The sequence below is a fragment of the Bubalus bubalis genome, chromosome 14 (genome assembly GCF_019923935.1).
Source record: "Bubalus bubalis isolate 160015118507 breed Murrah chromosome 14, NDDB_SH_1, whole genome shotgun sequence".
Taxonomy (NCBI): Eukaryota; Metazoa; Chordata; class Mammalia; order Artiodactyla; family Bovidae; genus Bubalus; species Bubalus bubalis.
The window spans coordinates 13,881,986-13,905,304 of NC_059170.1; the positions used below are offsets into that span (position 1 = coordinate 13,881,986).

The 23,319-nt window shown below is 59.9% G+C and overlaps 1 protein-coding gene across 2 annotated transcripts in view; it reads right to left on the minus strand.

Moving 5' to 3' along the window:
• The window catches only part of PLCG1 (phospholipase C gamma 1), a 33,464-nt gene that overhangs the window by 7,738 nt on the left and 2,407 nt on the right, over positions 1 to 23,319 (minus strand). For both annotated transcript variants that reach the window (XM_006041101.3, XM_025263464.2), the window contains exons 2-19: positions 7,205 to 7,357; positions 7,029 to 7,122; positions 6,838 to 6,885; positions 4,249 to 4,333; positions 4,073 to 4,156; positions 3,884 to 3,918; positions 3,606 to 3,678; positions 3,406 to 3,507; positions 3,176 to 3,294; positions 3,010 to 3,095; positions 2,793 to 2,913; positions 1,993 to 2,161; positions 1,772 to 1,894; positions 1,591 to 1,692; positions 1,323 to 1,510; positions 902 to 1,102; positions 609 to 728; positions 337 to 517 (exon numbers count right to left, since the gene is read on the minus strand). In XM_006041101.3, the coding sequence (XP_006041163.3) occupies positions 337 to 517; positions 609 to 728; positions 902 to 1,102; positions 1,323 to 1,510; positions 1,591 to 1,692; positions 1,772 to 1,894; positions 1,993 to 2,161; positions 2,793 to 2,913; positions 3,010 to 3,095; positions 3,176 to 3,294; positions 3,406 to 3,507; positions 3,606 to 3,678; positions 3,884 to 3,918; positions 4,073 to 4,156; positions 4,249 to 4,333; positions 6,838 to 6,885; positions 7,029 to 7,122; positions 7,205 to 7,357 (2,084 nt within the window). The remainder of the gene's footprint in view (positions 1 to 336; positions 518 to 608; positions 729 to 901; positions 1,103 to 1,322; positions 1,511 to 1,590; positions 1,693 to 1,771; positions 1,895 to 1,992; positions 2,162 to 2,792; positions 2,914 to 3,009; positions 3,096 to 3,175; positions 3,295 to 3,405; positions 3,508 to 3,605; positions 3,679 to 3,883; positions 3,919 to 4,072; positions 4,157 to 4,248; positions 4,334 to 6,837; positions 6,886 to 7,028; positions 7,123 to 7,204; positions 7,358 to 23,319) is intronic.

A 23,319-nucleotide genomic window follows, 5' to 3' on the forward strand; every position in this document is an offset into this window, starting at 1 on the left:
TGCTCCCACCCCTCCCAGGTGGATCTCCTACAGGGTCAACTCTGGGACCTCCCCACCCCACCCCCCAGCCCATAGGGACGGTTCTGCTGAAACCCGTTCCCCACCTCCTCACCCACACAACTGTCCCTGCCTCAGAGACACACACAGAGGCCCTCCCTCCGGGACACCTCCCTGGGTCTCCGCTGGGCTGGCTGGCCCCCCAGCAGCATGCGGACCGCTCTGTCCCTCGCATCCACCCTGGGACTGCTGGGTGCTGGCCTGCCCTGCGGTGAGCCTGGCAGTTCCAGGAGGGCCAGTGGGTCTCCTGAGCCCTGCTCCCAGCCCCCAGGCGCTCACAGCTGTGCCAATCTTCTCCAGAGCCTCCTCGTTGATGGGGTAGCGCAGCTTCATCTTGCGGTACAGTGGGTGCTTCTCGTAGTAGCTGACGAGGTCGACAAGGCTGTCAAACTCTGAGTTGCCCAGCATCACGGTCTGGCCCTCCTGCTGGACGCGGCAGTGCTTGATCTTGCCCTCAGCCCTTGACAGAGACAGAAGAGCCACATGAGGTCAGTGGGCCGGGACCAGGGGTGCCCTACATGGCCTCCAGCCCCACAGGGCTACCCCCTCACCGGAAGGAGATGGCGTAGGAGTTGGGCTCGTTCCGTTTCCGCACCAGGAAGGCCCCGTCCCTGGGTACACGCATCAGCATGTGCTCGGCCTGCGCTCTGGTCAGGCTGGCGTGGTACCACCTGCGGAAAGACAATCCGAGTCAGCCCCGCCCCCCGCGCCGCAGCCCCAGGTCCACGCCCGGACCCCACCTCAGGCCCAGGCCCCCACCCCGCCGCAGGTGCACTTCTGGGTCTTGCCCCAGGCCCGCGCGCCCCGCCCCGCCGCAGGCCCCACCCCCGGGCCCCTCCCTCACTCTTTGCTCTCGTGCGCGTTGGTCTGCGGGACCGGCTCTGAGAGGCGCATCTCAAATTCGTTGCAGCGCAGGGGCACCTGCTGGTAGTGCGTGATGAGGTCATAGAGGGAGTCGAAGACGAGGTTGTCCGTCAGGAAGAACTTGGGGGTGCCCGCGTCCTGCCGGGAGTGGATTCGGCAGTGCTGGACTTTGCCATTCCGCCTGAGGGGACGGGGAGGCCATGAGCAGCAGGCAGGGCGGCAGCCCACACGCCACCCACCGGAGGGCACCAGGTCTCGAGGAGGAGGCACTCTAAAGATGGCTCGGGTGGGGGCGGCCCTGCAGGGGCGCCACACCGACCGCACGTGTCTGCGTGTGTGCCCGGGACCCACGGCGCCCCTGGTGGTGCCAGATCCACGTGTGCACGTGCCGGGAGGTTTACCAGAAGGACAGAGTGTAGTCGCCCACAAAGGTCTCGCTCTCGCGCACGAGGAAGGAGCCGTCGGGGGCGCCGGTCTCGATGCAGTACTCGGTGAGCAGGCGCTCGGCGATGTGCCGGCCGTCCCGGCCCGCCCCAAGCTTCCCGTGGAACCACTTCTCGTTGGAGTGCAGCTCTGTGCTGCCACCGGCCTGCAAGGCGGAGGGCGACAGCAAAGACGCTAGATGACCCAGACCCCAGCCTGGACCCCAGCCCTGGGCCAGCGCCTCACCTCCTTGGGCTCCTCCTCATCCTCGTTGCCCTGGTCGCTGCTGGTCTCCTCCGAGTAGTAGATCTTGCTGCTGGTCAGGACGAAGTAGTGGGGGTACCACTCCTGGAAGAGACGGGCGGAGGGCCTGTGACAGAGTCCTCTGTGCGGCTGCCCCGCCGGCCCAGCCCGGCCCAGCACTCACATGGTTCACAGGGTCTTCCAGGTAGAGGATGCCATTCTTGATGGAGTTGCTGATGTCGTTCTCAGAGTACATCACCGATGTAGGCACCTCCTCGTAGGCACTGCCCTCAGCCAACTTCTTGTGCTGTGGGCGATAGGTCAGGACTGGCATCCCAGGCCCCCACCTCCTCCCCCAGGCCTGAACCCACCACTGAAGCAAAGGCATCCCCCGTCCAGACCTACCTTGATAAGGATCTTCCTCTTGAGCTGGTTGGGGGAGGGGAGCCCGTCGGCTGCAATATCCACGGGCTTGGTGAGGAGTGTGTCCCCAAGCACCTTTTTGAAATACTGGGCCATGTTCCTCTGCTGGGCAATGCTGCAGTGGTCCTCGATGGACAGGATGACCGGGTACCTGCAGCAGGGGAACAGCATGTAACACAGGAGACCCCGTGATTCCCAGGGGTCATGGCTCAGACCCTCCCAGAGTGAGGTGTCAGGGGCCTAGAGCCCGAGGTCCTCCCTAGAGGGGAGCTATCCCAGAGAAGAGGTGGAACTTATGGGTGCAGCAGAAACCCAGGCCAACTGGGACTGCCACAGACAGGCATCCCCAGACTTGGTCCCTTCGTGGAGCTGCCCCAGCAGCGAGGAGGGACATCCTACACCAAATTTAGCTACTGGGGGCCCCTGTTGATCCCCTCAATGAGGTGGGAGAGGGTAGTGACCAGTTTGGGGAAACAATAGGAACTGCAGAGTGAAACACGCCGAGGACAGACGATTCTCTGGGTTGTGACAGTAAAGGAGCCGGCAGGACAACCACCTCCCAGGCCCAGGGCTACAGGACTCATCTCTCAAGATGAAGAGCTTGAGTGTGTTCCATAGGCTGAGGAGCAGGGCCCACGGAGCAGGCAGGTGGGCCAAGGGTGCAGGAAGTAAGCTCGGGCAGCAAGGGCTCCAGCAGCTGGCAGGAGGTGGAAGGCAGGGCCGGGGCCTGGGGGGCTTTCACAGGGACCCAGGAGAGGTGGAGCCGAGCCCCGGCTGCTCACTCTGAGGCCACAAAGGCGTGCTCCTTGATGGTGTGCAGGACGTCTGAGAACTTGATCTTGGTGGTCAGAGTATGTCCATGGTAAATGACCGGCATCCCATCCGGGCCGTCCCAGCAGTCCACTGGGGAGTGAGGCGACAATAGTCAAGCGGGCAGGCTCCATCCCCCATCTCCCCACCCATCCTGCCCCGGGACCCCCGCCCCCGGCCCCCACGCACACTCAATGCAGCGGCAGCCCATCCGCAGGCAGCGAGCATAGGCTTCCAGGGAGGACTCGCTGGAGAACTGGTCCCCGGTCAGGTACCTAGACGGGGAGGTGGGTGGCGGGGCATCAGGCAAGCCCCACCTCCCGGGGTCAGGCCAGGGGCCGAGGGCGCCACTTACGTGTTGTGCGAGGAGGAGATCCAGTAGTGGGACAGGGGGTTGTTCATGGTGTCGGGGCACACCGCGTCTAGCTGCGAGTTCCATATGCTGTTCTCCTTGGAGAATAGGAAGGTGACGAACTGCCCGGGAACAAATGTGGAGAGGATAGAAGATGAGCCCCTGCCTTGCACCACGGCACAGGCTGGTACAGGAAGGGGATCAGTCCAGGCGGGGGGGTGGGCACGGCAGACCTCGTCCAGGAAGAAGTAAGGCTCCTCAATCTCTCGCAAGGGGTCTCGGAGGAAGCTGAGCATGAACTCCTGCACCTGGAGCCGGTCCACCGCCCACAGCTCCTGACGGGGTGGGAGAGGGGAGCGTGTGAGAGGCCTCCAGTTGCTGGGGAGCCCAGACCCCCTGCCGGCACCCCGGCCCAGGCCCAGCCCAGTCCTACCCCTTGGTACTCGAGGAGGAACTGCTGGAACTCAGGAAGGGACACCCGGCACAGCTCCGGCCGCTCCCCCGCCCTGCAGGACAGAGGGGAAGTGCCTGGTGGCCAGCTGGCTAGCGTGGACCATGGACAATGGGGGGCCCCTCAGAAGGCGGCGCCCAGGATGGTCCAGGAGGGCTCCCCACCCCCACCATCCACGGTCTCCCTCCGGCCCAGGGAATCAACCAGGGGAGGGACGGGGGTGCCTGGGCAGAAGCCCACCTCCCCACTTCAGACCAAACCTCAGGGCGCTGGCTTCCAGGAAAGGAAGGTCCATCTGCAGGAGACAGAACCGGGTCAGCGCAAGAACCCAGGGAGGCCCCATGGGCAAGGGGCTCTTGGGAAGAAAGGCTGGGGCAACACAAAGGGAGTGGAGTGGGGCGGGGCGCGGAGGCAGGCGTGGCGGGGGTGGGGCGGGGGGGCTCAGGCACCGTCTTCTGGGCGCTGTACATGAGGCTGCGGTACAGCTGTGCGAACTGCCCGTAGGTGATGTCACTGGTGCGCTGCTCCAGGTCCTAGAGACAGAGCAGGGCCGCGGGTCAGGGCCCACCAGGGCTGGGGGTGGCTGCGCTCCCCACCCGCCTGCAGACGGCCCGCAGGCCCTCACCGTCAGCCGCTCCCGGAGGAAGCGCATGTTGGGGACCCGGTAGTTGACCTGGGACAGCATGTTCTTCAGGTCCTTGGCCGATATCCTGAGGAGACAGAGACACCGCCTGCGGCTTCAGCCCCACCTCTCATGACCTCTGACCTGTGGGCCGTGTCCACCTGCGGCTGGGCAGGCAAGCACCACCCCTCTGAGCCCTGCAGCCCTGACAGTGAGCCTGGCTCAGAGCCAGAGGTGACCGAGCGAAGGCCCTTCCTCTCCCAGGCCTCCAGGCACAGAGGGAGGCAGCCCCTGCACGGCTCCCCAGAGCCCCTTCAGCCTCGCTCTCAAAGCCCGGTGCCGCCGAGGGCAGGCAGCTCGCAGGACTCCCAGCCCAATGCCCAGGGACTTGGGGCCTCCTCAGGGAAAAGAGCAAAGACCCGTCTCAGCCAAGCACCAGCGCTGGCGACAAGGCCCGGCCCGAGTCTCACAGAAGCGCCCTGCCTTCCAAGGCAGCCTGCCTAAGGACGGCGCAGAGGACGATGCCCGGCCAGGCAACAGGAGGAAAAAGGTGGGGACAGGGAGGCCTTCTCTCCTGGGAGGGGGCGACATGGAGGGGAAAGCAGGCACATCTCCTCCCGCCCTGGCAGTCCTGCTCTCCTCCAGCCAGTGGTCTCCTGGCCTCCGTCACCCAGGAGGGGCTGGTAGGGCCCTCCTGGGATGGGTTATGAAACCTGCCTCCCCCAGCCTTCCTTCTGTCGGCTCCTTGCCACCAGCATCACACGCAGGTTGAAACCACTCCCCCCAAAACACCCGTCTGCCCTGCTTCCTCCCCAGCGGCTGCCCCTTCTCTGCCCCTCCTCACAGCAGTGCTTTGAAGGAGCCATCCAGGCTCCTCTCACTCCCAGGACCCCACGTCCACCCCTCTACTGTCAGCTTCGAGGTCACTGGCAGCTCTCGGTCGTCCCCACGTGACAAGGCGTGGCACATCTGACCAGCCCCTCCTCTCTGGGCTTCCAGGGCTCTGCCTCCTCCGGTTTTCCTTGGCTCCTAACTGCCCCAGGCCCCAGTGGACAAGCAGCCCAGGCTGGGATCGGCCACCAGTGCTCTTCTCTTTCCTTGCTGTGTTTGCCTGCGGGCGCCTCCAGCCTCCCAAACCCCCTGCGTGCTGTGCTTCTCAGGTCCCATTTCTGGCCCACGTTGTCCCCGAGCTCGTTCTACCCACCTGCCTGCTCAACACCTCTACCTGACCATCTATGGGCATCAAGGGACTCACCCCCTCAAATGCATCCCTCTCATTGCTACTGCTGCTGCTAAGTCGCTTCAGTCATGTCCGACTGTGCGGCCCCATAGACGGCAGCCCACCAGGCTCCCCCATCCCCGGGACTCTCCAGGCAAGAACACTGGAGTGGGTTGCCATTTCCTTCTCCAATGCATGAAAGTGAAAAGTGAAAGTGAAGTCACTCAGTCATCTGACTCTTAGCGACCCCATGGACTGTAGCCCACCAGGCTCCTCCATCCATGGGATTTTCCAGGCAAGAGTACTGGAGTGGGGTGCCACTGCCTTCTCTGGCGTCCCTCTCATAGTCTTCCCTATTTCAGTCAATGGCAACCCCACCTTTCTAGATGCTCAGACCAAAAATCTTAATATAATCCTCAACTCTCCTTCATGCTCCAGAACTCTCTGGCGTCCCTCTCATAGTCTTCCCTATTTCAGTCAATGGCAACCCCACCTTTCTAGATGCTCAGACCAAAAATCTTAATATAATCCTCAACTCTCCTTCATGCTCCAGAACTGATGTGTTAGCAAATTCCATTGAGCTCTATCTTCAAAATATAGCCCCGCCGAAATCCAACCCCTTCCTAACACCCCCACCCTGACCTAGCCATCATCTTCACTGGGAGCATCGGAGTCGCTTCCTAATAAGCGAGCTCTCCACCCACCCGCCGCCCTGTGGAATTGACCCCAGGTCACATCACACTTCTCTTCAAAACCTTCCGTGGTGCCCGCCTCTCCCCCATCAGCGGTCCTCCTCATCCATGGCCTGGCCTTTGTCCCACACCTCTGTAGCCCCTCTGGCTGTCACACCGTGGCCTCAAAGTCATGAGCTCCAAAAGGAAAAGGAAAGTGAAGTCACTCAGCCATATCTGACTCTTTGTGACCCCATGGACTGTAGGCTACCAGACTCCTCTGTCCATGGGATTTTCCAGGCAAGATACTGGAGTAGGTTGCCATTTCCTTCTCCAGGAGATCTTCCCAACCCAGGGATTGAACCCAGAACTCCTGCACTGTAGGCAGATGCTTTACTGTCTGAGCCTCCAGAGAAGTCCTAAGTGAGCTCCAAGGCACTGCCCAAACACACTACAGCACACCCAGAGCTGGTTCTGCGCAGCAGAACGGTTCCCACAGCAGCAGTGCACTTGGCTGATCGTCGCTGGCCTCCCCACCAGCTGGCACAGGCCCTCGGACAGCTGACTGCAGGAAGTGCCTGTACCAGAGGCCTGCCCAGCCCTGGCCGCGCATGAGGCAGATCCTCCGGTTCTCGAAGTGGGGCCACTGTTCTGGTCGCCCCAACCCACCCTGCCGGGACAGGGCCCCAGCTCAGCACCCACCGGTCCTCACGGTTCCGGTCCACTGAGTAGAACTGCTTCCGCAGCCACCTGGTGGGAGAGAAGGAGCCTGAAGTGAGGCCAGGCCTGGGAAGGAGACCGGCAGGCAGGCTCGGGTGCAGAGGCCCGGGAGTCCCTGCCCTGCTCCCGAGGGCCCGGCGCCCTGACCTCACCGGTCAGGAGCGGGTTCTCACCTCTCAATCTGCAGGGGTGTGGCCGCCTGCAATGTGTCCTCCATCAGCCAAGTCAGGCCCTTGATCCACATGTTCACTTCGTCCTCAGACGTGGCTGTGAGCAGGGGGTAAAGAGCTGAGCCTGGAGCTGGGCTGCGTCCCCCAACCTCCCACCTCCTCCAGCCCCTCAGCTCCACCTTGGAGACTCAGGGTCTTCAGGCGGAATTCCATTCCATACAGGATGACGAAGCAGTGGGACTGGTCCGGTCGAAAAGCAGGATCCTCTTGGTAGCGATCAAAGTCCCGTGAGGTCTTCCCTGGGCGGATCTCCTTGATTTCGCGAATGTCAACTGGGAGGGCAGGGGAGAGGCCAAGGTCAGGCTCAGGCCTCCCAAGGTAAGCAGGGCTGCCTGGGCTCCCTGCTCGTTCCCACACTCTCTTCAGAGAAGAACACCGAAAGAGACGGCCCCTCAGGGGCACTGAAGACCACTCAGGCCCACTGTGGGAGGGAAGAGAGCTGCGCTGAGTCTACAGGCAGGGCTCTGCTAAAAGCTGGGGGTCTGGGGGAACAGGGAGCTCTGTGCTGTGCACACTGCCTCCCTGACAACACAGGTGGGTCACTGTGACTTGGAGAAAGCCAGACTCGAGAACAAGAAATGGGGACCCGCGGTCACAAGTCTGTGAGGACCATTTCCTGACACAAAAGTGCACCAACTGAATCATGAAGTCCCATGGTTCGGGCTGGGGAGGGGCAGGCCCAAATGGGTCTCAGAGTCCAAGGCGGGGAGCAGGCACTGGGCCAACAGACCTGGTGCAACCCCAACGAGCCCCATCCCAGACATCCCCGAACAAGTCCCAGCAAGAGCAGGGCTGCCCACAGACAGCTCCCACCCTGGCCACCCAGCTCAGTCCAGGGAAGCACCAGGTCGGAGCAGCAGACAAACCGCCTCAGCTACTAACTCAGACCACGCCGAGTGACTCATTTAACTTCTCTCCATCTGGGTTTTACCATCTTTAGAGCAAAGAGCTTGACTGAATTCCTCCAGAAGGCAGGGTGGTAGAGGAAACCTGCGTGGACTTGGGGGTGGGCCTGCCAGGACTAGACTCCCAGCTCCAGCTCACCTTAGCTGTGTGACCTCAGCAGAGGGACAACCACTCTGACCCTTCTGTGTCCCCGTGAAGGCAGGTGACGGATGGCGGCACTGGGAGGGGTTGCTGGAGTGCCCAGCCCTGTAGGCGGCACGTGGTTGGCACTGACTCAAGCCCCCCTCCAGCTCCCTGATGGGTCTTGGGGGTCTGCAGTTGGAGTGGGCACACAGGCGGTAACCCCAGGCCTGGAGAGGGCACAGCTGCACAGTCCCCAGGCTAGGACCCTACACGGAGGACAGACTTTCCAGGCCAGATGAAGACACAGATTCAGGGAGGTCAAAAGAGGGAAGCCTGGCGTAGCCGCCAGAAATGACTGCGCGCTCCCTTGGCTCCGGAGCCTCTTCAGATGCTCTCGACCCAGACTGGCCCGGAACACCTGGAGCCAGGAGCGTTGCCAGCACGCGGCCGGGCCCACTTCCCCAACGAGCCCTCCCGGCCCAAGCACACACCACCCTGGCTGGAAAGTTCTGAGAGGCCCAGTCCCTCTAGCCACAGCCGTGCCCCATCTATCCCTTCACCTCAGACAGCGCCCTCACTCTGGCCCATGCCCAGCACCCCCCCGCCAAAGCACTGCTGGTCCAAACCCTACTCCATGCCCTCAGCAACCCCAGGGCCTGGTCCTCCAGCTGGAAGCCCCTGCTTTCCTGCCGGCCCTCGAGTTCTCACCACCCAGCTGTCCTCCCCGAGCCCCTGAATTTGTGTAAGACATTGTTCTGATCCTCCAGAGGTGGCTCAGAAGGGAGAACCCACTCCTTCTTCGGCCTTCAGGGACTTTGTGATGGGGCTCAGTGACCTACTGCTCGCCCATCTTCCCTGCTCCATCCCAACCCAGCTGGACTGAGGCCAAGAACAGTCCTGTTTCCCGTCTATCACTTCACCTTGGTCCCCAGCCAGGGACGGTCTACCTCCCAGACTCCATTCTCTGCCACCAGAGATCCAATCTGGAAACACCCCCTGCAGTAACCGCTAAGGGCGCTTATGTGTGTTCTTCATCTTTCCCAGGGCCGGCAAGGCCATCCAGAGCTTGCTGAACGACTGAACAAACAAGGGAAAAGCAGGCACCCCAACAGGGGGAGGGGTGGAGTTCTTAAAGAGTTATGCTCAGGTGAAAACAGGGGGCAGGGAGGGAGACTGAGTCAGAGACCCAGCCTGAGGAGACAGGGTTCCCAGGATGGGAGGAGGAGCTGAACATGGGAAATGCCCAGATCAGAAACTACAGAACAACCACAAACCCTGCCCTTTGAAACAGAAACCAGCGTGCCTTTCCGGTGCAGGGCTGCTGTCATGCCCCCCACACCTCACACAGGCACACAGCCTCACACACAGGCACACAGGCCCACAAGGCCTCGCGGCCCACAGCCTGGACCCTCTGTGCAGCTGCCCACCAGTCACTAGAGGCAGTCAGCCTACGACGTAGGCTAGCTAGCAGCAGCCAGCCCAGCAAGCAACCACAGAGCCTGCGGCCGGGTAGCTGCCGCGGTGCCCCCACATGACACATTGCCAGTGGGTCCTGGGTGACCCTGCGGCCTGCCCCATGCTCCGGGATACATCCACTGTGACAGACTGGCAGCAGAGGAGGCTCCCACCCGAGACGGGACCAGGCGGGCAGAGCGCAGCCCCAGTCCAGGCGCCCGCGTCTCCCAGGCTCCTGCTGCCCACACCCTGCACTCGCCCTCACTGGAGCTGTCGGCCTGGGCCCGATGCCCTTCAAGGCCATCGAGCCAACTGCAGGCTGGAAGGACGAGACACGGGGGAGAGGCTCTACCAGGTTCTTAAAAGCTGCGTCCTGTGCGACCTCTGGCCTCACCCCCCACCCCCACCCCCACCCTCTGCCTCACCCCTGCCCTGTGCCTCCCAGAATAAATACAGCAGGGTCCTCTTCCTGAGAGCCAGGGATGGCCACCAAGCCCGGGGGTGGGTGGTGGGTGGTGTGACTCCCTGGGACATGCATGGTCTCTGCCCTAGTTTCAGGGAGGGGATAGAAGCCCCCCTGACACAGTCTGGGTAAGACGTGAAGCGGGACAGGACGGCAGGAAGAGAGACCCTCCCAGGACTTGGGAGCTGGGGGCAGGGAGGGCAGTTTGGGGGGCAGGAGACCCAGGACCCAGCACTCATCCCCTCACACAACCTCAGAAAACAACATTCAAGGGACGTGGGGAGAAGAGAGGCTGGCCGCACCGGGAGGTCCTGGCCAGGCTGGAGATGGGGACTCTCTGAGGACAAGGGCAGGCTCCCACACCCAGGGCCTTCTGAAGCCAGGCTGGGCTGGCGTCCAGTAGGTGAGAGCGCGGCTTTCGTTTGTCACGAAGGCCCACCCCCAAGCTCGCCCACCCCCGAGAAGGGCCTGGAGCTGCACCGGCGCAACCCAGCCACCTCAGCTGGTCAGAAGCCACGACGGCGAGCTCGCTCCTCTGGGGACCAGGTGTCCAAGGCCCACGCAGAGGCTCCCAGGCTTCAGGAACAGCGTGGGCCTCACCATTCCAAGCAAGGCCGTGGTAGACAGTGACAAGATTAGCTGCCTGGGCAGAGAGGGGGGCTCGGTCTCTGGCATTTAACCGCCCACAAACTCTCATGAAGAAATAAGAGCAGCCCTCCTCAAGAGGCTCTGGGCTAATAGGGGACCGCCCAGGCCAAGGACTGGCCTCACATGCCAGGCCACCTCCCCCGACTCCTTCAGTGAGCCTGCTCTGACCACCCTCTCTGAAGGCTGCCCGGGCCCAGCAGAGGAGAACCACATAGGGCTTGCACTCGAGCTGTGTGGCCCCAGGCAGTCCGACGTTCTTCTGGCCTCAGTTTCCTCATCGGTAAACTGGGGAGTCCTCCCACCTCACAAGGTTGCACAAGGGCCCTGCCAGGAGTCACCAGTCCCGGAAAGTCTGACGGCCCCTCCTGTGCACCTAGAGTCACCAACATGGGGCCCACGTGAGTCAGCGGCAGGGGAGACAATGGCGGCCACCGCCAGCACTTTCCTGGGGGTGAACCCAAACCTGGGCAGGGTGAAGCTGGCCCACCACTGCCTGGGCCCAAGGAACAGAATCCAACAGCCATTTCCCCAGCCCCGAATGTGGTCTCACAGGGATGGGGCACCGTGAGGGAAGACGGGGACTCGTGGAGCCTCCGAGTTCACATCTGGGCACATGTTCTAAGCCAGAGAACGCTTACCCAGCCCGGTGCAGCCACAGCCCCACACCACCCCCACTGTGCACATAGTGAGGGACCAGAACAGGATACTAACAGGTCTGAAATCACAAAGGCCAAGTTTCAAATCCTGTTTCCAAGCATACAGCTCAGGCCTCAAGCAAGTCTGTCTCTTCTTGGGTGGCTTGGGGATAAACTGAAGGCCTCAGTGAGGGGTGGGCCTGCCGTAAACCCTTCACATGCAGACAGAGAACTACACAAACAGGAAGACGAGTTTGCTAGAAAGGGACATGAGGACATGCTAAAAACTAAACCCCAAATGATGAAGATCTGGTCAAGAAAACCACCACCACAGAACAAAAACGGAAATTTCTGGACATGAAAGCTGCATTCGCTGAAATATTTCTCTTAAGAGCATTTTCCCTTTGAAAAGTACATAAGTAAATTGGTAGAAACTGCAAAAGAAACTAACTGCATAAAAAATGCATGTAGGACTGCCCTGGTGGTCAAGTGGTTAAGAAGCTGCCTGCCAACGCAGAGGACACCGGTTCAATTGCTGGGCTGGGAAGATATGGCATGGAGCAATAAGCCCGCGCACTCTGCACCTGGAGAAACCACTGCTCATCACAACTAGAGAAAGCCCGAGCGGCAACGAAGACCCAGCACGGCCAATGAGTAAATAATACCAATTTTCAAAAATGCATGCGAATACATTCTACGACTTAAAATAACAAAGTCATGATAAACATGAAAGATTTTAATTTAGAAAACTTGACAGAGGTGAGTATTACCGGGACAGGTCCCTCCCCCTGGGATTGGCACTGCCCCTGCCTGTGGGATGTGGATGCTCAGCCCCAAAGGCACCTGAGGAAGGTGTGCAACGCCCAGCAGCACCCCTCAACAGGGCCCGAGTCAGGTCAAGGTCACGTGACCCAGAGACCCCCATCCCGCCTAAGCTCCAAGCACGCCTCTGACCTCTGAGCCTCTGCACGTGCCAGGCCCACCTTGTCACCTAAGTCTCTGTTGTGCCTGGTCCAGCGGCATATTTGGTACTCCCTATTCTGGTCACACTGGTGCCTCCTTGGTGTCAAGGTCATTGATCTGTGAGTTTCACAAGGAAAAAACCACACTTGCCTATTCCCAGGTCCCTGAGGAGGCCTCAACATGCTGACCGGGTGCTTAGAAGTGGGAATGAACACGAGAGTTAGACACCAGAACTAATTATCTAAGAGGCCACAGATGCTCAAAGATGGTATCAGGGATGACTTCCTGGAAGAGGTGGTGCAGTAGGGTAATGAAGGCTGAGGTGCTGCAACAAATATGCAAGCGCAGTGGTCAGTGAGGTGACCATGCAGACAGGAGAAAGAACAGCCACAGTGGGGGGTAGGACACTGCCCCTGGGGGCCAGAGCAATCTGCAAACACTGGGAGGTTCCTGTACAAAGGTTCCTGCGGTGGGAACCCTGGGAAGCTAATGGTGCTTCGGGGAAAACAAAAGAGAACAGGCAGGGCTCCCTCAGCACCATGCCTTGCTTGGCTCTATGCCAAGGCCACCAGGAGATTGAAAAGCGCGGGTCCCAGGCGCCAGGAGAGTTGCACAGATCTTCCCAGAAATGACCTGTCATCGCTCACGCCTTCTCCACATACATGGCCGGGTTGTTCCCAGCCCCCACCCCCCAAGTCAGCGGCCTCCTGCACCCCCCTCCAAAGAACAACACACCGGGACCCCGGGGGCACAAATGGAGTTGAGCTCTGCTCCCCAGAGGACGAAAGGGAAGCGCCCTGCCAGCCAGCTGATTTCCAGCCGGCACCTCTGCTGCCCACCCCAGGGAGCCAGCGACAAAGGGGCTCTGCACCCCAGGGTGCCTGGAACAGCCAGCCGTGTACAGCTCTGACAGAGCTTCATGGCTCAGGAGAAGGACCGAGGTGGCCAAACAGAAGACAAGACAACCAGGGCACAGGCGGGACAGGAATCTGCTGGGCCTGAGACAGCCAGCAATTTCCACATTGGCTGCCTACTGCCTGAGGACCAGGAGTGAGGGTCCTCACCCTGCCCCTGACCCCACCCCTGCTTTTCCAGCAGAAGTCAGGAGCAGCTCCCAGGAAGAAAGGCGAGAGTGAGGGGTGGGTAGCTCTCAGCCTCTATTTCACAGAGGACGAGGATCCAGACTCGGAGACCCATGGTCACAGGTCAGGCAGCAAAGGGAAGGTGTGGCTGGGCTTTATCCGCTTTCCTTTCTGGTACAGCAGCACCTTCAGACCAGACAGCAGGGGAGAGAGGACTAGACCCCTCTCAGGACACAACAGGAAAGCCCCAGTGGAACCCTGGCGTGCAAGGTCCACCCCAGGCAGGGCTCGACATCTGCTCCTAGCAAGGTTTTGTCCATTACCCTTCCCCAGACACTTGACAGAGAAGAGCAGGAAAAGACCGTTCAGACAGCTGGATGGGGGTCTGCGGACCCTCCTACATGGGACCCTGCCCTCCTCCATGCAACTGCTTCAGTCACGGCTGTAAAGAATCCTTGCCAGTTTGTGAAATGCCTGTAGTCTAGATTCTAGGTGAATCTCCTCTTTGGAGCAACGAGGAAACGGGAGGCTCCCAGGGGTCTTGTCACAGTCACGTGGTAGTTCACAGCAGAATGGGGACCCTCACCCAGCAGCAGCCACCCCGACACTGGGATTGCAGAGGAGAAGCAGGGCAGCCCCAGCAGGCCCTCATACTATCCAGGCAGGCAGCCCTCTTCCCTAGGATGCGAGATGAATCCCACTCATCTTAAGAGGTGGGAACAGCATGCCTGGGCCCCAAAGGAAGGAAGGGCAAGGGGCCCCACCCAGGGAACTCAAAGCCAGGAGAGAGATGAGCAGCTATCTACCAGGCTTATTCTCTCACTCCATCACCCAGATCAAACATGCACCAAACCTCCACCAACTCCAGGTCAGGCCCCAGGGTGGGTCCTGGGTAAACAGAGATCAATAAAGCACTGGAGTTCCTGGCCCTGAGAAAGTCAGAAAGCCCCTGCCCAGTGGAGGAAACAGATGGGGAAGCAGATAACTAGGAGGGCCTACAAAGGGTGGAACAGGGAGGTGTCAGTGGCGCCGGGAGCCAGAGAAAGTGAGCAGCTGGACTCGGGAGTCTTGGACCACTCTGTCCACAGAAGGCAGGTTGGGAGGACTGGCCCGACCAGGTGCTCCAGCACGGGATCACGAAAGCCAAGGCATCGCATATTTGGGGAAAAGGACATTCCGAGTTTGGTGGATGAGAGGGGAGGGAAGGCTGGCCAGCAATGTCACAGCAGGGCAAGTGCAGCAGGGGCTTGCCTCAACTTTTCTGCCCAGGCCCACAGGACTCCCCAGGCAGCCCCATGCGTGCTGACCTCTGTCTCCTCTACAGGCTGATGCTGACCAAGTTCTTTCTAGATGGCCTGTGTCTGCCAGGCTCCCAACTACAGGAAAGAAGCTGAGGGCCCAGCAGAGCCAGGTATAGAATGTGTCCAGGATCTCAGGAGACCCAATGAAATGCTTCTCACTGTCTATTCAGACCACCTGGAGAAACAGGGTACTGTCCTGGGTGTAAGTCACTTGCCCAGTCTCCCCTTTCCTGACCCTCAGAGCAATCAACACGGCTGACCACACCCTCTCTCCTGCTGAACTTCTGTTCTTGACTTCTGATTTCCTGCTCCTTGGGCTCCACGACTATACCCAGGACACACTGGCCTTCGTCAAGGCCCAGGCCAAGGGCATTTCCTCTCCCGAAGCTCCACCTGCTCCCCAGTCAGCGTCACGCAGGCCCATGGCTTTCACTACCAATGACAGACAACTCACAGACACAGCCCTACTCTAGTCCGACTGTAAGCTTTCAGACCCTTCAAGCCAACTGCCTACTTGCCTTCTCTGCCTGTTCACCTCAAAGTCACAGGTGTGTGTATTCAGTCGCTCTGCCGTGTCCGACTCTGTGACCCCATGGGCTATCTGTCCATGGGATTCTTCAGGCAAGAATACTGGAGTGGATTGCCATTTCCTTTTCCAGGAGATCTTCCTGACCCAGGGATCGAACCCACATCTCCTGTGTCTCCTGCTTTGCAGGTGGACTCTTTACCACTAGTACCACCTGGGAAGCAGGTACCTCAAAGTCAAGCCCTCACCAAAACCAGGCCTCCTGCCACACCTCTTGCCAGTTAACAGCTTCACCTCCAAAGAAGTGCCTAAACTAGACTCTGTACACTCTCACCACTCTCGAATCTAATCCTTGAACAAGCCCTACTGGCGTTATTTATATTAACGACCACGTTTACCAAGGACCTAGATGAGTGAGAACCATGTGTATTTTAAGGCTCTTTGACTACCTTCTCTATTGGAGCATAAGGTCCTTGACGCCGTGAACCAAATGCCCCAGTGCCTAGCAGGGAATGGACTGCATTAGGAGAAGAAAGAAAAAACCTGGGGCCTGTCCCCCACCCCAAAAGGAAGCAACAGGGGCCTCTGGCTGGGGGCTAAAAAGGGGCTACGGTGGGGGCGGGGAATGGCGGAGGCCTTTCCCCCTGGAGCTCACTGACCCGTGCTGCTTCCCCGCCTTTCTGGTTTCTGTATTACTGCCAGCACGGGCCCTTCTCTCCATGGCGGGGGGTGGGGTGGGGGGGATGTGGGGCCAGCCCTTAAATCCCTAACAAGGTCAACCTTGAATGTCTCGGTTGGAGAGACACTCTGAACAATGGAAAGGGTCATTACGTCACAGGTCTGCTCCCTCCGACGCCCTCCTCTGCCCACTGGCCCGCTCTCCCAGTTCAGACCCGCTGGCCTGGCCTCGCCTCAGGATCGGGCTGCTCCCTCTGGGCCACAGCAGCCCAAGCCCTGCCACTCGCCTGTCCTCCCTTTGCTTCTGGGGGAACCAAGGCCCCACAAGGTCACACCACACAGGACACTGCCCACTCCAAGGTGAGCGGAAAGCCCCGCTCAGATTATTCAAAATCAACCCCCCTGCTGAGAGGGGTGGGTACCCTGGGACCTCCCCTTCCTGGTTTTAATTCCTTACTTCCACCCTCTTAAGACAGCTCCCGCCTCACCTCCTCAGCACAGACAGCTGCCTCCCAGCCTCCTGCCCTGGGCTGTAGCGCCTCACCCTTCCAGCAGGGGCCAGTCCTCGGGCCGGGGACCCAGACACCATCAGGGACAAGCCTGGCATCAGGGGTTCCCACTGGAGGGACCCTCCCTCTATTTCACCGCTGGCCTCAACAGGCCCGAGTGACCCCTGAGAGAGCGACCTATGCAATCTGTTCTAACCTCCATCGTGGACATGCTCAGAGCTCCCAAGAAGGGCCACAGTCCCAGCTGGGAGCTGATGAGCGAACACAGGCGTGTTACCCTCTTACTGTGTTAGGGTTGGCACAGGAGAGCTACCACCTAACAGCTGGATGACAAATGGGGCACGTGGTCTGCACAGCCCCACAGAGGGTCTCGAAAGCCCCTGCCGCTCCCCAACCTCCCAAATGACCTCCTGCCCTGGAGTAGGTGGAGAAGAAGCCTTTGGGACCTGTGCCCAGCCCCTCCCCTCCTTCCTAGGGTTGGTTAGTCACTCAGGAACCCGGGCCCACACTCTCCAGGCCTGAGGCTGAAGTCACTCATCCCACGGCGTTAGAATTCACCCACCACACCCCCACAGCCAGAGGCCCGGGATGGTCAATGCCCTTCTCCCCCCACGGGCAAGGCCACACCAAGGACACCGTGAACTGGGCAGGCGGGGCCGGGGGTGGGTGGGGGGGGGCCACCTCTTAAAGCACCACTTCCCTCAGGACATTTCAGCTCAGCCATATCCCCAGGTGTCCAGGAAAACAGGAAGCCAACCTCAACATGCACAGCCCGCCCCTGCTGAGTTAGAATTAGATCTCACACAAACAAGTGGTCAAACGTTCCCAGGCCCAAGCCCTTACCAGTCTGGTCGGCTGTCCGCCGCTTCGGTCAGACCGCCGCTCCTCACTGAGCCCACGCCTTGTGACCCTCCAGCCAATGCCAGCCTGCCAGCCAGCAGGGGAAGCGACCCACAAGGGCGGGCTGATGCTGTCTGGAGCCCCAGGCTCAGCCGACAGCACTCGGCACAACAGTCTCCTGCCGGCCCGGGGCTCTCATGGTTTTCCGCACGTTCCAGACTGCAAGCTTCCCAGGATCAAGGACTGGGTCACCTCCTTTCCTTGCCTCCTAACCCCAGGCTGCTCGGTGCCACGCCTGGCTCGGCAAGGGAGATGCCAGTCCTGCAGGAGAAAGCTTTGCCCCATTCACTCTGCATCCTGAGTCTTGCTGAAGCCAGGGCCACCGGCCAACACCAGGAAGGGCCCGGAAGGAAGCGCAGAGCCTATATACAAAGCCTACATGTGGGCTATAAAAAGGAGCCCTCCCTGCGTCCCCCAGGACAGCCAAGTTCCTAGGGGGTGACGAGGTGCGGGGAGGAGAGCTAGGACTTGTGCTGGGCACTCAGCCACTGCAGCCTCTCAAAGGTGAGCCAAGCGCCGCCTCAAAAGGCACTGTTTGCACGAGGAGAGGGAGGCCATCTACAGCGGAGGCAAGAATGCAAGTGGGGACTCTGAGCCACACCCCCGAGGCCTCGGCCTCCCCCAGAGCGACCACCTGCAGCATCCGCATGGCCTGGTCCCCTCCCACGTCCTTCCTCCCCTCCGGGGCCAAGGGCACAGTCTCTAGGCAGCCTCAGGCCCACTCCCTCTGGAGACCCAGCACACTAAGCCGTGAAGGGCGGCCCTAAAACCCTGGGCTGACGGCAGGAAGCTGTGGCGGCGCGAGCAGGGGCACGTGTGTTGGGGTGAAGGAGGAGATACAATCAGGCGAGGGCACAGCTGCAATGCCTTGGAGCCGGAACACCAAGTTCCCTGTTTCCGAGACCCCAGAGCATGCCGCCTCTTGACCCCCACGGGCTGCAATCTACCTGCCACAACCGTGGGGCCACCCTTCCTGTACCCCGTGCCCAGGTGTCAGGAGTTAACTCCCCCCGGCCTCCTTCTCCAAAACCCCTCGGGCCTCATGTGCCCGGGGTGTTCCGGCTTTGCATCCGGGGGCCAACCCAGCGCCACTGAGAACCCTCTGCACAAACAGTGGCACACATGACCTACACAGGGGAGAGCCAGGCCCCGGCCACTGTCAGCCACGGGGAGGAACACGGCACACCCCGCCCCTGCAGACCCACGGAGCTGCCCCGGCCTGCGTCTCTCTCAGCGCCCAGACCTCACTGTCATTTTTCCTTTCTGCCCGTGAGAGCCTCATCCCCTATGTTTACCGTCAGCCTCCACGGCACCTGGCACATCAGTGAACACCAGCGTCCAGTCAGGGCGGCACAAGCGGCGTCTCACCTGCTCATGTGCCGCAGGGGCCCAAGAAAGCTGTTTTCGGGCCCTTTTTTTTTTTTAAAGGAAAGAGCAGCTATGGTGACACAGAAAGCACACAACGCTGGAGATACGGCCTCAGTGAACAGGTCAGAGGTGGGAGCGACCACGTCCGGCTCGGTGTACTCCGAACATGGGAACGAAGACCACGCTCAATGTGGGATGAACACAGGAACCCGCGGACGAGGGCACACGCTTCAGCTTGTTGTTGGGTCCCGCAAAGGCCCTTCTCAGAGCACCTTGAGCACGAAGCCCCAGGCTCCCGCTTCCCCAGCAGGGGCTCAGGGAGGCTGTCATCATAACCCAGGGAGAGCAAGTCAGAGCACAGGTCTCTGGTTACCCAACACACACACAGCAGAGGGGACCGCGTCTCGATGGGGGGACTGCAGAGGGAGCCTGAGTCTCTCAAGGGAACCACTGACTCCAGTGTTCCAGACCGAAGCCCAGGCTGGCCAAACAGCGCATGTGGCCAGGGGGCGGAGGAGAGATCAGACAGCCCTGTCCAGGTAAATAAAAACCCTGTTCTTCTACAACACCCACCTGTCACCTGCCCCAGAGTGGAGGGATCAACTGAACACTACAAAGGGAATCAGGAATTCCAGCCCTGGTCTCAGCACACCATAAACTCGCTGGGTGACCTTCACCTTGGGGCCTCGGGTTCCTCCTCTGTAAGGGGGAGCCTGGCATCCCTGCCTCTCTGCGGGAGCTGTGGTGGAGTTCTAACACCTCATGGATGAGAAAATGCTCCATGAACCAATGCACTACTCAAAGACCCAATTTTTCTCCTGCCCGTGACCTCTGTGAACAGACTCAGGGAGGGAACAAAGAAGTAAGAAACAGACTTCCAGCCCCTGGCTGTCGGAGAAGCCTTGAGGCCAGCGTGGTGGTGGGAAGAACTGGAGCTCTGTGGTTAGCTACGGTGAAGGCAAGGGAAACCAAGAGCTGCTAAGCACCCACAAGGGCCCCATGCTGTACTGAGCACGCTCAGGTGCCACCTCTCACTCTCAGACGGACCCCACCTGACCACTGTTGACAGGTGGCTCTGTGAGGGGGAAATGACTTTGAAAGCTGAAGATCAGTTTCAGGTGCCTGGTATCCAAAGGCACAGAAGGGCTGAGACTCTCACCCAAATCTGACTGATTCTGGCCCCAGCTGCTGGGGACCACTCCTCACCCTGGACTTGGCCTGGAGTCTTCTCACCTGTTATCAGGCTGCTTTCAAAGGTTTCCCCCTGGGGAAGCTTGAGCACTCTCTGCCCCACCTCTCCTGGGACTCCCCTCAAAGTCCCCACTGGCTTCTGCAGTTCTCAGAGCAGGCTGGCAGTGGGGGGAGTCTCCTGTCCTCTAGTATTGGGCCTTTGCTATAGCAGGTCTCAACTCGTCCCTCCAGCGCTAGCCCTCACTGACCTCTCTGAAGCCACATCAGAGAAAAGGGCAGAGTAGGAAGAAACACCATGAGTTAATAGAGACCAACACGGATAGTGAAAGGAGAGGCAAAAACAGGCCCTAGCACAATGAGGTGCCGCCGTAAAAGCCTTTCCTGGAAGTCAGGGGTCTCCCCAAAATGGACTCAGATACCATTTCTCAGGGCGAAGTTCTTAGAAACAGACTAATCTGATATGTTCATGTGATACCGAAGCAGCTGCTCCTAGTCAGCTGCCCTGACACCCTGCAAAAGTCCGGGGCGGGAAAGAGCCCTGATGACAAGAAATAGGGGCTAAGTGGCCTCCTGGTCCCCACATCGAAGTACATGGCAGCCAGCCCCCTCAATACCACATGTACATTTGTTCCCTTCCACTAACGGGTCCTTCTGGGCCACTTAATCTTCCCCTTCCTCCTCGTCAGGGTTCCCACATGTGAAGCACTTACACGCTCCACTCGATGCCAAGCACCTTACACGGTCTCACGGAATCCTCACAAAACCCTTACGAGAAAAATGCGTTTGTTACTATCCCTCTTTTAGAGATGAGAGAGAAAGTCACATGCTCAAGGTCACAGAGCAAGTGAGCTGCACAGGAAGATTTTAACCCAGGCAGTTTGAGCGCTCAGAGCCCCGGTGCTCAGCCACTACAGCTCCTCTGCCTCCTGCCTCCTGACACCACCCCACGCCTCCATCACCGCTCATCCGCCCGCCTGCTAGGAGACAAGGCATGCCGTACTCATTGGCTCTCTCCCGCAGTGGCTCCCAGGCCCCCTCCTCAACCTCTCCCAGACATCCCGCTTCAGCCTCTGGTGGCAGCTCTGCTACAGGACAGAGCACAACCCACAAGGCTTGGCACGCCATGGCCCTCCCTACGCTGCCCCCAACCCACCCTGTGCAGTGGTCCTTGGGGCCTCACCCAGGGCACAGGCAAGGTCCTCAACCACTCAGGCCCGTGCACCAGCCACCTCCCCTCCTGGCTCTCTCCTCTAGACCCTCAGCTTGCTGGGCAGAGCTCATTCCTCTGCACACAAGAAGCTCTGGGCATGGACCTTTATTATGGTACGGAACACGCGGGGTTCTAATTACACGTCCCCACACCTGCCTCTTCCAAGAGTTGTTCCTCAACAGCCCAGTCCAGGTCTTGTTTATAGTTTGAACTCTCAGTGCCTAGCACTGGGCAAACAGGAGGTGTTCACACAATATCTACTGAGCAAGCAAATGCCCCTCATTCCAAGGGGCGACCCAAAACAAGCCAGAGGCCAAGCTCTCTAATTGATGACTCCAGCCTGTGCGTTTGTGTACGTATGTGCAGGCCCTGGCGCACACACAGGGGAGAAGCTGGAGGTGCTGGGGGCCCCTGGCGTGGTGTGTTCAGCTCTCCCAGGCACAGCAAACCCCGTCCCTAAGTTCCCAGGGAAGACAAAGCCCCAGCTGCACAGGGGGCCTGGCTGGGCTGGCCTGGAAACCCACACATCAGGGCAAGCCTGGGGGGGCTGAGGAAACACTGAGAGCTCTGACTTCCCCTGGAAAAACTATAGTCAGACAGGAAACACACAGGCGAGGATGGTGAGCTGTGGATCCGGACACGTGCTCTTGCCCTTCTCCCACGGGGACTGACCCGGCAGCAGAGGAAAATCCCCGACGACACAGGCCCGCCCTTCCCGGGCTCAGCCTTCAGGGCTGACCCTGAGGTCTGTCTCCTCCAGGGTCTGACAGCCACAGGGGTCAGGCCTCAGACTGCGGGTCCCTGCGTCACCTCCCCTACGAGCCTGACCGCCTTGTCTGGGGAGTTTGCTTTCTTCTGCCACCCTGCCACCCCCGGCATCAAAGGCAGCAGGAACCACGGCTGCCATTGTCTGCTTCAGTCTCCCTGAAGGCAAGGGCCTATTTTGATTCACCACCTAAGGAGGCCTGGCGTCTAAAAGGGTATCGATTGCAGAAACAAAGACGAAAACCCGGGGCTGCAATTCCTGACGTGCTGGCCTCCCATGGAGTCACCATCCGAGCCACTGTGCCCACAGTGACCCCTGACTGAACATGTCAACCCAGAAGGCACCAGAAGTGTGGAGCCACAGCTGAGAAAGGCCGGGGCTGTCCGTCAGGTACAGTCTGAACAGGAAAGTTTCTCTTCAGAGGAGCGATGCGGACCCCAGGATTGGGGCCTGAGGCCACTCAGAGCACAACCCCAGGGCGTGGAGTGCCCTTGGGATTGGCCGGCCAGCACCTGCCGGGAGGGCTGGATCCCACTGAGGCTGTCACGTGGCAGCACAGTTCACTCCCTGCATTTCCATTTCCTTGTCTGTAAAGTGGGGTGGCACTCCAGACCACCCCCTGGGGCCCTTTAGCGGATCTGCCAAGAAAACATGATGACAAGTCTCTGTAGCACTCAGCAGGAAGTCTGTAATTGCTTTGTACTCATTTATGTCAGTATCTGTAACACAAAAAGCCAAACACCGACCTGGTTCCTGTCACACCACCGTGACAACCAGTACCAACCCCACCCCTTTTAAACCAAACTCCCACCCGCGACGCGATGTGAGCACCTGCCGGTCGCATTTCACAAGAGGAGGATAAAGAGAGAGGGCACGGAGTCAGGCCAGAACGAGGTCCTCGCCATGAGCACCGTGAACTTTCACCGAACCCCATCTCGTTGCAGGGCCACGGATACCCTGAGAGTCCCACAAGTGTCTCTCTCTTTGGCCAGGTTACAGACACTGTGTGGTACCCTGGCAGGGTCAGCAGGAAAAGGCCAGGCATCTGAGGCACCTGGGCAAGAGGCCAGGTGGCAAGGGGCCCTGCTGGCACTCCAAACTTCCTCAGAACCTACAGAGGCGGCTGCAGGGATCAGAACCCAGCAATGAGGTGCACCCACAAACAGGTGGCTCTGGGGCAGCTCCAGTGGAAGGCTCCATCAGCAAGGCCTGAACTGCACACCAGGGTCCACCAGGCTTCTCACCCAGACTCCTTCAATCCCGGGATCCAATTTACCAATGGGCCATGGCCACTTCTACCTCCTCTGCCCAGGCTCCAGGCAGGCCTCTCAAATCCCAGCTGAGGTCACTGAATTTGCACCCCTCTGACAGACCCACCTGCAGGGGCCGGGGTTATCAGGTACCTGGCACTCCTGCCTCCAGCCCCCAAGACGTGAGACCTGCTGGACTAGCCCCTTGCCTCTCCACACCCGTTCCTTCTGTACAGGCCCCAACTTACAAACAAGAGAGT